The 13,103-nt window shown below is 43.6% G+C and overlaps 4 protein-coding genes across 4 annotated transcripts; all 4 read right to left on the bottom strand.

Annotated features, from left to right (window-relative positions):
- Positions 1–14: 14 nt before the first annotated feature.
- On the bottom strand, positions 15–2,426 carry LOC308152215 (protocadherin beta-16-like; the record flags this gene model as incomplete). Its single annotated transcript, XM_080525139.1, has 1 exon — positions 15–2,426. The coding sequence occupies one exon, from the start codon at positions 2,424–2,426 to the stop codon at positions 15–17; it is 2,412 nt and encodes an 803-aa protein (XP_080381265.1).
- Positions 2,427–3,325: 899 nt separating this feature from the next.
- Positions 3,326–5,839, bottom strand: LOC308153839 (protocadherin beta-16-like; the record flags this gene model as incomplete). Its single annotated transcript, XM_080527023.1, has 1 exon — positions 3,326–5,839. The coding sequence occupies one exon, from the start codon at positions 5,837–5,839 to the stop codon at positions 3,326–3,328; it is 2,514 nt and encodes an 837-aa protein (XP_080383149.1).
- Positions 5,840–7,092: 1,253 nt separating this feature from the next.
- LOC308152214 (protocadherin gamma-A2-like) lies at positions 7,093–9,507 on the bottom strand (the record flags this gene model as incomplete). The annotated part of the gene is made up of 1 exon (XM_080525138.1): positions 7,093–9,507. The coding sequence occupies one exon, from the start codon at positions 9,505–9,507 to the stop codon at positions 7,093–7,095; it is 2,415 nt and encodes an 804-aa protein (XP_080381264.1).
- Positions 9,508–10,367: 860 nt separating this feature from the next.
- Positions 10,368–12,779, bottom strand: LOC308153838 (protocadherin gamma-A2-like; the record flags this gene model as incomplete). The annotated part of the gene is made up of 1 exon (XM_080527022.1): positions 10,368–12,779. The coding sequence occupies one exon, from the start codon at positions 12,777–12,779 to the stop codon at positions 10,368–10,370; it is 2,412 nt and encodes an 803-aa protein (XP_080383148.1).
- Between the last annotated feature and the right edge of the window lie 324 nt (positions 12,780–13,103).

Below are 13,103 nucleotides of genomic sequence, written 5' to 3'. Positions count from 1 at the left end.
CCCTCAGTTACAATTTAATTCCGACCAACCTCGAGAGGAGAGTCCAGTTCATCCAGGATGTTCTTTTCACTCTGCATCCGCTGCATCGTCCCTGTACTGGGGTCCACTATCAGCACGCTCTGACTACCGGGTCTGGCGAACTTACAGTCACTCTTTCTGGAGTCAGTCGTCCTGCACACCTCGTAATTGTACACGTGCTGTAGAGTTCCTGTCCCCAAAGTGTCTGCGTAACGCGGTGGATAATACGGAATTACCGGGAGATTGGAATGATAGAGGATGCGACACTGTCTCCATCTGTATATTTTCACTGATATAATAACCACTAAACACGTGATGAATAGAAATGAAACTACAGCCAAAGCCAAGACTAAGTAAAAAGTCAGGTTGTCATTGTACTCCTTGTCGTGCGTAAAGTCAGTGAACTCCGAGAGCACTTCAGGGAAGCTGTCCGCCACCGCCACGTTAACATTGACTGTAGCTGAACGAGAGGGCTGCCCGTTGTCCTCCACGACAACAGTGAGCCTTTGTTTCACAGCATCTTTATCATTGACTTGGCGTATAGTTCTTATCTCCCCATTCTGTAAGCCCACTTCAAACAGCGCCCTGTCTGTCGCTTTCTGCAGTTTATAGGAGAGCCAGGCATTCTGTCCAGAGTCCACATCAACAGCCACCACTTTAGTGACAAGATAGCCCACATCTGCTGAACGAGGCACCATTTCAGCCACCAGAGAGCCACCAGTCTGGACTGGGTACAGAACCTGAGGTGCGTTATCGTTCTGGTCCTGGATCATTATTTTCACAGTCACATTGCTACTGAGTGGAGGGGAGCCTCCATCCTGCACTTTTACGCGGAAGTGGAAATCCTTGATCTGCTCGTAGTCAAAAGAGCGCACTGCATGGATGACTCCACTATCAGCACTAACGGACACATATGAAGAGACGGGCACCCCGTTAACCGAGGAGTCCTCCAATATATAAGAAACACGGGCATTCTGGTTCCAGTCAGCGTCTCTGGCTTTCACTGTGAATATAGAGATGCCCGGTGTGTTGTTTTCTATAATGTAGGCCTCATATGAGCTCCTCTCAAAGACAGGCGCGTTGTCATTCACATCTGATATCTGTACGGTGAGAGTGACGCTGGTGGAGAGCGAGGGCACTCCCTCATCAGAGCACGTCACACTGATGTTATACTCAGAGTCTCTCTCTCGATCCAAATCACTATCCGTTACTAAACTATAGAAGCCATTAGATGTAGATTTGATAGTGAACGGAATATTTTCACTTAAAACACAATTCACTACTCCATTATTATCAGAATCGGGATCATGGACACTCATTACAGCTATAACTGTCTGAGAAGGAGAATCTTCTGGTATTGACCGTGATGTTGACATTAAATCAATCATAGGTTCGTTGTCATTCACATCGATGATATCGACAATCAATTTAGTAGAATCGGAAAGACCACCTTGATCTTTAGCTTCTATATCTATCTGATAATGTTTAGATTTTTCATAATCAACCTCGCCTATTAAATGGACTTCACCATTGCGCTCGTCTATTTCAAAATGATTCAATATACCCACGGTACTACTTGATATGGAGAATGTCACTAAACCATTAGATCCATGATCTATATCAGTTGCACTTACTGTCGTTAATAAAGTGCCTCTCTGTGAATTTTCGACCAAACTCGCCTTATATATCGCCTGCGTAAAAACCGGAGCATTATCGTTTACGTCCAACACCGTAACATATATCTGTACTGTTCCAGACATCTGCGGCTCGCCTCCATCCACTGCCGTTAACAACAAAGAGACATGCTCCTGTTTCTCTCGATCGAGAGGCTTCTGTAAAACCATCTCTACTTTTTTGCTTCCATCAGCTTGGCCCTGTAATTTTAGAACAAAATTATCAGTTGGATTAAGCGAGTAGCTTTGCAGCCCATTTACACCAATATCAGAGTCGAAAGCTCTCTCCAGGACGAATTTTGCTCCCGTCATAGCCGACTCACTTATTTCGAACTTCATAGAATCCTTTTGAAAAAACGGAGCATTGTCATTTATATCGGTGATCTCAATTGTAACACGAAAGAATTCCATCGGGTTTTCCATAATAATCTGGAAATGCAGAGCGCAAGGCGTCGTCTGTCCGCAGAGCGCTTCTCGGTCTATTCTCTCTTTGATCAGGAGGACTCCCCTTTCTTTATTCAGCTCGATGTATTCTGCGCTGTTGCCGACGTGTAGTCGAGCTTTACCTGATTTCAGTCTTTTTAGATCTAAACCCAAATCCTGCGCTATGTTACCGACTAAAGAGCCTTTCGCCATTTCCTCGGGAATGGAGTAACTGACCTGCCCGTGCACTGAACTGAGAGAGAGGACCGAGATGAACAACAGTACTTGCCGTGTCATTGTTCTGCCCGACATTTTCTCTTGCACCATTAGGACAAAAACAACATAAAACCCACAAGTATACTTTAAGATGGCTATTATAATCCGTTGCTTGACGGTAACAAGATGTGTGTCAGTGATCCCGGAACAAAAGAATATAGCTCGTCTGGTAGCCTATCTCCGTGCTATGCGTTCTCTAAATCCGACTGTGCGTTCTGCGTTCGGCTCTTTCTCCGTCTAATATATCGAGATGATGGGGGAGGTTGTGCTGCAAATCTGCAACACACTGGTCAACAGCGGCCCGAAGAGTTCAATGCAATGAACTACATGAATATAACTGTATCAGAAAAGTGAAAAAAAATCGAAATTCCCATACATATAATCTAGGATCGAAATAGTTAGGTTACAGACAAAAAAGCTAATTGTTAGTTCAGTATAGTGCGACAAAAAAAATGGAACATCCAGTCTTATAAAGGAGCTCATTTCTCATTAGACTCACATTACTCAATGACACGACAGTGAGCCTATTGAAAATTCTGGATGCATCCAGTCATACAACAATGTTAGAGAATTAATCTTGGATTATCCAATATATGAAATAAATGCAAATATATATATATAGGTTATGTTTTTCTTTTTACTACAGCTAACGTACAGGAGGCTGGTGGTGGGTGAGTTACTGAATATGGATTAATCTAATGAAAGAGATTTCTGCAGCTCCTTGTTGAAGTTGAAGGTATGAGGTAGTGGCATATTGATACGGCTATTATATATACTCAATCACACAACACGTGTTAAAATGAAATGGTAATATCCCAGTAGATAATGTGAAAGTATAGACAGATAGTATAACAAGTAGTAAGTAATGAGTGCAACAATCACCCAGTGAGAAAGTTATTTTATGTTCAACCACATTCTGCACATCGCCGCAGTTCTTAATGGAAAGCGCTGCTGTCCATAACACCTAGTGCTGAGTAGGCCACTGAAGCCAAAGGCAATACAAATTGTTTCCAAACATTCATAAGTAAAGCTTCAATCAATCGTTCATTTAAACCAACCTCGAGAGGAGAGTCCGGTTCATCCAGGATGTTCTTTTCACTCTGCATCCGCTGTATCGTCCCTGTACTGGGGTCCACTATCAGTACACTCTGACTATCGGGTCTGGCGAACTTACAGTCACTCTTTCTCGAGTCAGTCGTCCTGCACACCTCGTAATTGTACACGTGCTGTAGAGTTCCTGTCCCCAAAGTGTCTGCGTAACGCGGTGGGTAATACGGAATAACCGGGAGATTGGAATGATAGAGGATGCGAGACTGTCTCCATCTGTATATTTTCACTGATATAATAACCACTAAACACGTGATGAACAGAAATGACACTACAGCCAAAGCCAAGACTAAGTAAAAAGTCAGGTTGTCATTGTACTCCTTGTCGTGCGTAAAGTCAGTGAACTCCGAGAGCACTTCAGGGAAGCTGTCCGCCACCGCCACGTTAACATTGACTGTAGCTGAACGAGAGGGCTGTCCGTTGTCCTCCACTACAACAGTGAGCCTTTGTTTCACAGCATCTTTATCATTAACTTGTCTTATGGTTCTTATTTCCCCGTTCTGTAAGCCCACTTCAAACAGCGCCCTGTCTGTCGCTTTCTGCAGTTTATAGGAGAGCCAGGCATTCTGTCCAGAGTCCACATCAACAGCCACCACTTTAGTGACAAGATAGCCCACATCTGCTGAACGAGGCACCATTTCAGCCACCAGAGAGCCGCCAGTCTGGACTGGGTACAGAACCTGAGGTGCGTTATCGTTCTGGTCCTGGATCATTATTTTCACAGTCACGTTGCTACTGAGTGGAGGGGAGCCTCCATCCTGCGCTTTTACGCGGAAGTGGAAATCCTTGATCTGCTCGTAGTCAAAAGAGCGCACTGCATGGATGACTCCACTATCAGCACTAACGGACACATATGAGGAGGCGGGTACTCCGTTAAGCGAGGAGTCCTCCAGTATGTAAGAAACACGGGCATTCTGGTTCCAGTCAGCGTCTCTGGCTTTCACTGTGAATATAGAGAGGCCCGGTGTGTTGTTTTCTATAATGTAGGCCTCATATGAGCTCCTCTCAAAGACAGGCGCGTTGTCATTCACATCTGATATCTGTAAGGTGAGAGTGACGCTGCTGGAGAGCGAGGGCACTCCCTGATCAGAGCACGTCACACTGATGTTATACTCTGAGTCTCTCTCTCGGTCCAAATCACTATCTGTTATAACAGTAAAGAAATTATTCGATGTTGATTTCATCGCGAATGGAATGTTTTCGTTTAAGAAGCATTGGACTTTTCCATTTTCACTAGAATCTGCATCTTGAATATTCATCATTGTCACAACTGTCCCAATTTTCACGTTCTCAGATATGCTATTTGTCTTCGACATGATGTTAATGGAGGGAGGGTTATCGTTTGTATCAAGTACTTCAATAATCACTTTACACGTGTCAGAGTGGCCTCCGTGGTCTGTAGCTTGAACGTTTATCTCGTATTTTTTTATTTTTTCATAATCAATTATTCCATTTAATTTTACCACGCCGTTATCTTTGTCGACCTGAAAAAGATGCGATGCTACAGATTTTGGAATAGAATAGGTCACTATCCCATTCAAACCTTGATCAGCATCAGATGCGCTTACGGTGGTTAAAACGGTGTCTTTTGGGGCGTTCTCTATCACACTTGCCTTGTAAACTGCATGAGTACAAATAGGGGCATTATCATTAGCGTCCAAAACAGTGATGAGAATCTGCATTGTCCCAGAGAGCTGCGGCTCACCTCCATCTACCGCTGTTAATATCAAAGACACATGCTCCTGTTTCTCTCGATCCAAAGGTTTCTGTAAAACCATTTCTACATTTTTAACGCCATCTGATCGACTAAAAGCTTTCAAAACGAAATGTTCAGTTGGTTTCAGTAAATAGCTTTGGAGGCCGTTCATCGCTACGTCATCATCAATAGCGCTCTCCAAGACGAATCGTGCTCCGATTAAAGACACTTCGCTCATTTCAAATTTCATTTCACTGTTCTTATACGCCGGAGCATTATCATTGATGTCTGTAATCTCAACTGTGATGCTGTAAAATTCCATCGGGTTTTCTAGGATAATTTGGAAATGTAAAGCGCAAGGCGTCGTCTGTCCGCAGAGCGCTTCTCGGTCTATTCTCTCTTTGATCAGGAGGACTCCCCTTTCTTTATTCAGCTCGATGTATTCTGCGCTGTCTCCAGTATAGATACGAGCTTTACCTGATTTCAGTCTTTTGAGATCTAAACCCAAATCCTGCGCTATGTTACCGACTAAAGAGCCTTTCGCCATTTCCTCGGGAATGGAGTAACTGACCTGCCCGTGCACTGAACTGAGAGAGAGGACCGAGATGAACAACAGTACTTGCCGTGTCATTGTTCTGCCCGACATTTTAGCGTGTTCCATTACACAACAAGCACCATACAATCCTTCTCGAAATGTGATATGTTAGATTTGTATTGTAATCCTTTGGAACATAAAACGATTTGTGTCCTGTTCCTGTAACAAAAGAATCGCAGCCTAATGTCCTCGTGCTCAGTGTTCTCTGTAACCCGGACTGTGCGTTCTGTGTGAATCTCTTTCTCTATTTAATATATCGAGATGATCTGGGAGGTACTGCTGCAAACCTGGCGAAAAGCTAAAACAATCTGGTCAACAGCGTCCCTGTGAGTTTAATGCACAGAACTACACAGTGTATAACAGAATGAAGAAAATACAATTGATTTCATGGAGCAAAAGGTATAAATCGTCTATAAACATTACATTACAAAGTACGGAACAGCCACAGTTTACACTTCTGTTCTTGTCTTGGACATTAATAAACCAACTGCTAAATACATATTAAATATGTATACAACATGATAAAACATGTAATGGGTCCATGGTACTCAATGTATTGGCTGATGGCAAAGTACGGAGGCAATTGAATTGAAAATAAATCAAATCACATAAACTCACTCAATGATGATCATGAACTCTATCAGAAACTAAACTAGCCTACACCACTGTGGATGACGTGTAATAAATAGGCTACATCGTTAACACGTTCTGCCAGCAGTCAAAACCTGCTACCTTCATCAACCTGCTATCGCAAAGCCACGTGAAAACGACACGCACGCACGCACGCACGCACGCAGGCAAACACACACACACACACACACACACACACACAACAAACACACACACACACACACACACACACACACATTCACACATTCACACACACACACACACACACATTCACACACACACACACACACACACACACACACACACACGCACACACACACACACACACACACACACACACACACACACACACACACACACACACACACACACACACACACACACACGCACACACAGTAAGCAAAGCCGAGTGTATTACTACATTGCTGAAGTGTCGCTTTCCATGTAACCAGGTGCTGAAAGTTACCCTGAAAGTGTTGAAGAGTGATTTGTAACGACCACATGGAACTATAGAATTCGAACGCTCTTAGGTCAAAGCGAGTGAGAAAACCAGACACAAAAAAGGTGCTTTATCATTCAGGCGAAAGTATTTCAATAAAGCTAATGAGAGATTAAATGCATAGAACATGAAACCCACGTAGATCAATTATTATTCTGATTAGCGCCAAATTATATCACATTAGTACACCAACCTCTAGTGGAGAGTCTGGTTCATCCAGGATGTTCTTTTCACTCTGCATCCGCTGCATCGTCCCTGTACTGGGGTCCACTATCAGTACACTCTGACTACCGGGCCTGGCGAACTTACAGTCACTCTTTCTGGAGTCAGTCGTCCTGCACACCTCGTAATTGTACACGTGCTGTAGAGTTCCTGTCCCCAAAGTGTCTGCGTAACGCGGTGGATAATACGGAATAACCGGAAGATTGGAATGATAGAGGATGCGAGACTGTCTCCATCTATATATTTTTACTGATATGATAACCACTAAACACGTGATGAACAGAAATGAAACTACAGCCAAAGCCAAGACTAAGTAAAAGGTCAGGTTGTCATTGTACTCCTTATCGTGCGTAAAGTCAGTGAACTCCGAGAGCACTTCAGGGAAGCTGTCCGCCACCGCCACGTTAACATTGACTGTAGCTGAACGAGAGGGCTGTCCGTTGTCCTCCACTACAACAGTGAGCCTTTGTTTCACAGCATCTTTATCAGTGACTTGGCGTATAGTTCTTATTTCCCCATTCTGTAAGCCCACTTCAAACAGCGCCCTGTCTGTCGCTTTCTGTAGTTTATACGAGAGCCAGGCATTCTGTCCAGAGTCCACATCAACAGCCACCACTTTAGTGACAAGATAGCCCACATCTGCTGAACGAGGCACCATTTCAGCTACCAGAGAGCCGCCAGTCTGGACTGGGTACAGAATCTGAGGTACGTTATCGTTCTGGTCCTGGATCATTATTTTCACAGTCACATTGCTACTGAGTGGAGGGGAGCCTCCATCCTGCACTTTTACGCGGAAGTGGAAATCCTTGATCTGCTCGTAGTCAAAAGAGCGCACTGCATGGATGACTCCACTATCAGCACTAACAGACACATATGAGGAGACGGGCACTCCGTTAACCGAGGAGTCCTCCAGTATGTAAGAAACACGGGCATTCTGGTTCCAGTCAGCGTCTCTGGCTTTCACTGTGAATATAGAGAGGCCCGGTGTGTTGTTTTCTATAATGTAGGCCTCATATGAGCTCCTCTCAAAGACAGGCGCGTTGTCATTCACATCTGATATCTGTAAGGTGAGAGTGACGCTGCTGGAGAGCGAGGGCACTCCCTCATCAGAGCACGTCACACTGATGTTATACTCAGAGTCTCTCTCTCTGTCCAAATCACTGTCTGTTACTAAACTATAGAAGTTGTTTGACGTTGATCTCATTACAAATGGAATGTTGTCTCCAATCGAGCACTTAACTTTGCTATTTTCACCGGAATCTAGGTCCTGAATATTCATCATGGTTACGACTGTTCCTGGTTTAGCATCCTCAGTTATAGCTCTTGTTTTCGACATTATATTAATAATAGGTTTGTTATCATTTGTGTCGATTACATCAATAATAAGTTTACACGAATCAGAATGCCCTCCTTGGTCCCTGGCTTGGATGTTAATCTGATAATGTTTCAGAATTTCATAATCAATATCCCCAATTAATTTAACCACACCATCTTCACGACCTATTTCAAAAATGTCAAGCGATACTTCAGCAGTATTTGATATGGAATATGTTACTCTACCGTTCGAACCTTGATCAGCGTCAGACGCGCTTACTGTACTTAAAACGGTGCCTTTTGGGGCGTTCTCTGTTACACTTGCCTTGTAAACTGCATGAGTACAAACAGGCGCGTTATCATTAGCGTCTAGTACAGTGATGAGAATCTGCATTGTCCCAGAGAGCTGCGGCTCACCTCCATCTACCGCTGTTAATATCAAAGATACATGCTCCTGTTTCTCTCGGTCCAAAGGTTTCTTTAAAACCATCTCTACATTTTTACCCCCGTCTGCCAGACTTTGCATTTCTAATATGAAATTTGCTGTTGGTTTTAAGGAGTAGCTTTGGACGCCATTATTGCCAACATCATGATCAAATGCTCTCTCGAGAACGAATCTAGCTCCGTTGAAAGCAGACTCGCTAACTTCAAATTTCATTTCATTCTTTTTGAAGAGAGGAACATTGTCATTTATATCTGTAATTTCGACAGTAATGCTGTAGAATTCCATTGGATTATCTAGAATTATTTGAAAATGTAAAGCGCAAGGCGACGTTTGTCTGCAGAGCGCTTCTCGGTCTATTCTCTCTTTGATCAGGAGGACTCCCCTTTCTTTATTCAGCTCGATGTATTCTGCGCTGTCTCCAGTATAGATACGAGCTTCGCCTGACTTCAGTCTTTTTGTATCTAAACCCAAATCCTGCGCTATGTTACCGACTAAAGACCCTTTCGCCATTTCCTCGGGAATAGAGTAACTGACCTGCCCGTGCACTGAACTGAGAGAGAGGACCGAGATGAACAACAGTACTTGCCGTGTCATTGTTCTGCCCGACATTTTCTCTGCGATGTCAGATAACAAACACGTCATAGTCCTTGAAGCAGTATGTAATTATCCGTTAGTTTTTTGTCACAAAAAATCCAAAGGGAAAATCAATCCACAAATCTGGAACAAAGGAATCGCATTTCGGCGTCTCCGTACTTAAGTGTTCTCTCTTACACGGACTGTGCACACTGCGTGCGCCTCTTTCTTTGTAATATATCGAGAATGATGATCGGGGAGGTTCTGCTGTACAGATCTACTCGACAACTGCAACACACTGGCCGACAGCGGCCCTATGAGTTCATTACATTTAACTACACCAAAAGCATCTACAAACTCCTACCTAATCAAATGGAGACCAGACTAAAACATAACATATTAATAAGCATACACGAGACATATCGTGAGTCAAACTGGCGTTGCATTCCACAATGTATAGTAACTTGGAAAATAAACAGCCAGCCCTGTAGTTGCTCATATCTCTTAACTCCGTATTTTTAACACAATGGCACAAGAAAGTTTATGCTTCTTCTTGCTTCTTCTTATTAAGTCACGTAGCCTAATACAACACGCTTAAAAATGTATAATACTAATGGTTAAAGTAATATTAACAAAACAGACATTGAAATAGTTTGCCATGAAGTGTAATGTGATTCCTGAGAGGAACTGTTGAACAGATCGCTTAAGCACCTCAATACAATTCCGCTGTCCACAACCCCTGGTTCTGAAAGTGCTCAAATAAAGATAATGAGGGATTTCATATCAGTGTATTCAAATGTTACATTCACAAACACTCTTAAATAACATGCCAGTAACGTTTGAATTCACACAATGAGCTATTTCAGATTGCGAGCATTCTTAAATTAAATCTAAGTTTAATCAAAACCAACCTCTAGTGGAGAGTCCGGTTCATCCAGGATGTTCTTTTCACTCTGCATCCGCTGCATCGTCCCTGTACTGGGGTCCACTATCAGTACACTCTGACTACCGGGTCTGGCGAACTTACAGTCACTCTTTCTGGAGTCAGTCGTCCTGCACACCTCGTAATTGTACACGTGCTGTAGAGTTCCTGTCCCCAAAGTGTCTGCGTAACGCGGTGGATAATAGGGAATAACCGGGAGATTGGAATGATAGAGGATGCGAGACTGTCTCCATCTGTATATTTTCACTGATATAATCACCACTAAACACGTGATGAACAGAAATGAAACTACAGCCAACGCCAAGACTAAGTAAAAAGTCAGGTTGTCATTGTACTCCTTGTCGTGCGTAAAGTCAGTGAACTCCGAGAGCACTTCAGGGAAGCTGTCCGCCACCGCCACGTTAACATTGACTGTAGCTGAACGAGAGGGCTGCCCGTTGTCCTCCACTACAACAGTGAGCCTTTGTTTCACAGCATCTTTATCAGTGACCTGGCGTATAGTTCTTATTTCCCCATTCTGTAAGCCCACTTCAAACAGCGCCCTGTCTGTCGCTTTCTGCAGTTTATACGAGAGCCAGGCATTCTGTCCAGAGTCCACATCAACAGCCACCACTTTAGTGACAAGATAGCCCACATCTGCTGAACGAGGCACCATTTCAGCCACCAGAGAGCCGCCAGTCTGGACTGGGTACAGAACCTGAGGTGCGTTATCGTTCTGGTCCTGGATCATTATTTTCACAGTCACATTGCTACTGAGTGGAGGGGAGCCTCCATCCTGCGCTTTTAGGTGGAAGTGGAAATCCTTGATCTGCTCGTAGTCAAAAGAGCGCACTGCATGGATGACTCCACTATCAGCACTAACGGACACATATGAGGAGACGGGCACCCCTTTAACCGAGGAGTCCTCCAGTATGTAAGAAACACGGGCATTCTGGTTCCAGTCAGCATCTCTGGCTTTCACTGTGAATATAGAGAGGCCCGGCGTGTTGTTTTCTATAATGTAGGCCTCATATGAGCTCCTCTCAAAGACAGGCGCGTTGTCATTCACATCTGATATCTGTAAGGTGAGAGTGACGCTGCTGGAGAGCGAGGGCACTCCCTCATCAGAGCACGTCACACTGATGTTATACTCAGAGTCTCTCTCTCGGTCCAAATCACTGTCCGTTACTAAACTATAGAAGTTGTTTGACGTTAATCTCATTACAAAGGGAATGCTGTCTCCAATAGAGCACTTAACTTTACTATTTTCACCGGAATCTAGGTCCTGAATATTCATCATAGTGACGACAGTTCCTGGTTTAGCATCCTCAGATATAGCGCTTGTTTTCGACATGATATTAATAATAGGTTTGTTATCATTTGTGTCGACTACATTAATAATAACTTTACACGAATCAGAATGCCCTCCTTGGTCCCTGGCTTGGATGTTAATCTGATAATGTTTCATCATTTCATAATCAATATTCCCGATTAATTTTACCACACCATCTTCATGACCTATTTCAAAAATATCAAGTGATACTTCAGCAGTATTTGATATGGAATATGTTACTCTACCGTTTGAACCTTGATCAGCGTCAGACGCGCTTACTGTGGTGAGAACGGTCCCTTTAGCGGCGTTCTCTGTAACACTTGCTTTATACTCTATCTGTGAGCAGACAGGCGCATTATCATTGGCGTCGAGTACAGTGATGAGAATCTGCATTGTCCCAGAGAGCTGCGGCTCACCTCCATCTACCGCTGTTAATATTAAAGACACATGCTCCTGTTTCTCTCGGTCCAAAGGTTTCTGCAAAACCATTTCGACATTTTTATCGCCACCAATTTTACTATGCGGTTTTAAAATGAAATGATCGGTGGGTCGAAGGAAATAGCTTTGAAGGCCGTTCATTCCCACGTCATTATCAATTGCTTTCTCGAGGACGAACCTGGCTCCGATAACAGACAGTTCGCTCATTTCAAATTTCATTTCACTGTTCTTATACGCCGGAGCATTATCATTGATGTCTGTAATCTCAACTGTGATGCTGTAAAATTCCATTGGGTTTTCTAGGATAATTTGGAAATGCAGAGCACAAGGCGTCGTCTGTCCGCAGAGCGCTTCTCGGTCTATTCTCTCTTTGATCAGGAGGACTCCCCTTTCTTTATTCAGCTCGATGTATTCTGCGCTGTCTCCAGTATAGATACGGGCTTTACCTGATTTCAGTCTTTTTATATCTAAACCCAAATCCTGCGCTATGTTACCGACTAAAGAGCCTTTCGCCATTTCCTCGGGAATGGAGTAACTGACCTGCCCGTGCACTGAACTGAGAGAGAGGACCGAGATAAACAACAGTACTTGCCGTGTCATTGTTCTGTCCGACATTTTCTCTGCGTTATGAAGCAACAAACACGTTATAATCCTTGAGGCAGTCTCTAATATTCCGTTCGTTTTTAGTCTCAAACATCAAAATAAAATATATCCACAAATTAGAACAAAAGAATGGCAGCTCGATGTCTCCGTGTTTTTTGTTCTGTATATCCCAGACTAAGCACACTGCGCACGGTTCTTTCTCTGTCTAATATATCGAGGATGATCATGGGGAGGTTCTGCTGTACAAATCTGCTCTACAATCGCAACACACTGGTCGACAGCGGCCCTGTGAGTTCAATGCAATGAACTACACGAAATGCACATACAAAGTGTTAC

The sequence above is a fragment of the Nansenia antarctica genome (genome assembly GCF_963989245.1).
Source record: "Nansenia antarctica genome assembly, chromosome: 3".
Taxonomy (NCBI): Eukaryota; Metazoa; Chordata; class Actinopteri; order Argentiniformes; family Microstomatidae; genus Nansenia; species Nansenia antarctica.
The sequence above is the reverse complement of the archived record's forward strand: the minus strand, read 5'-3'. Positions and strand labels throughout refer to the sequence as shown.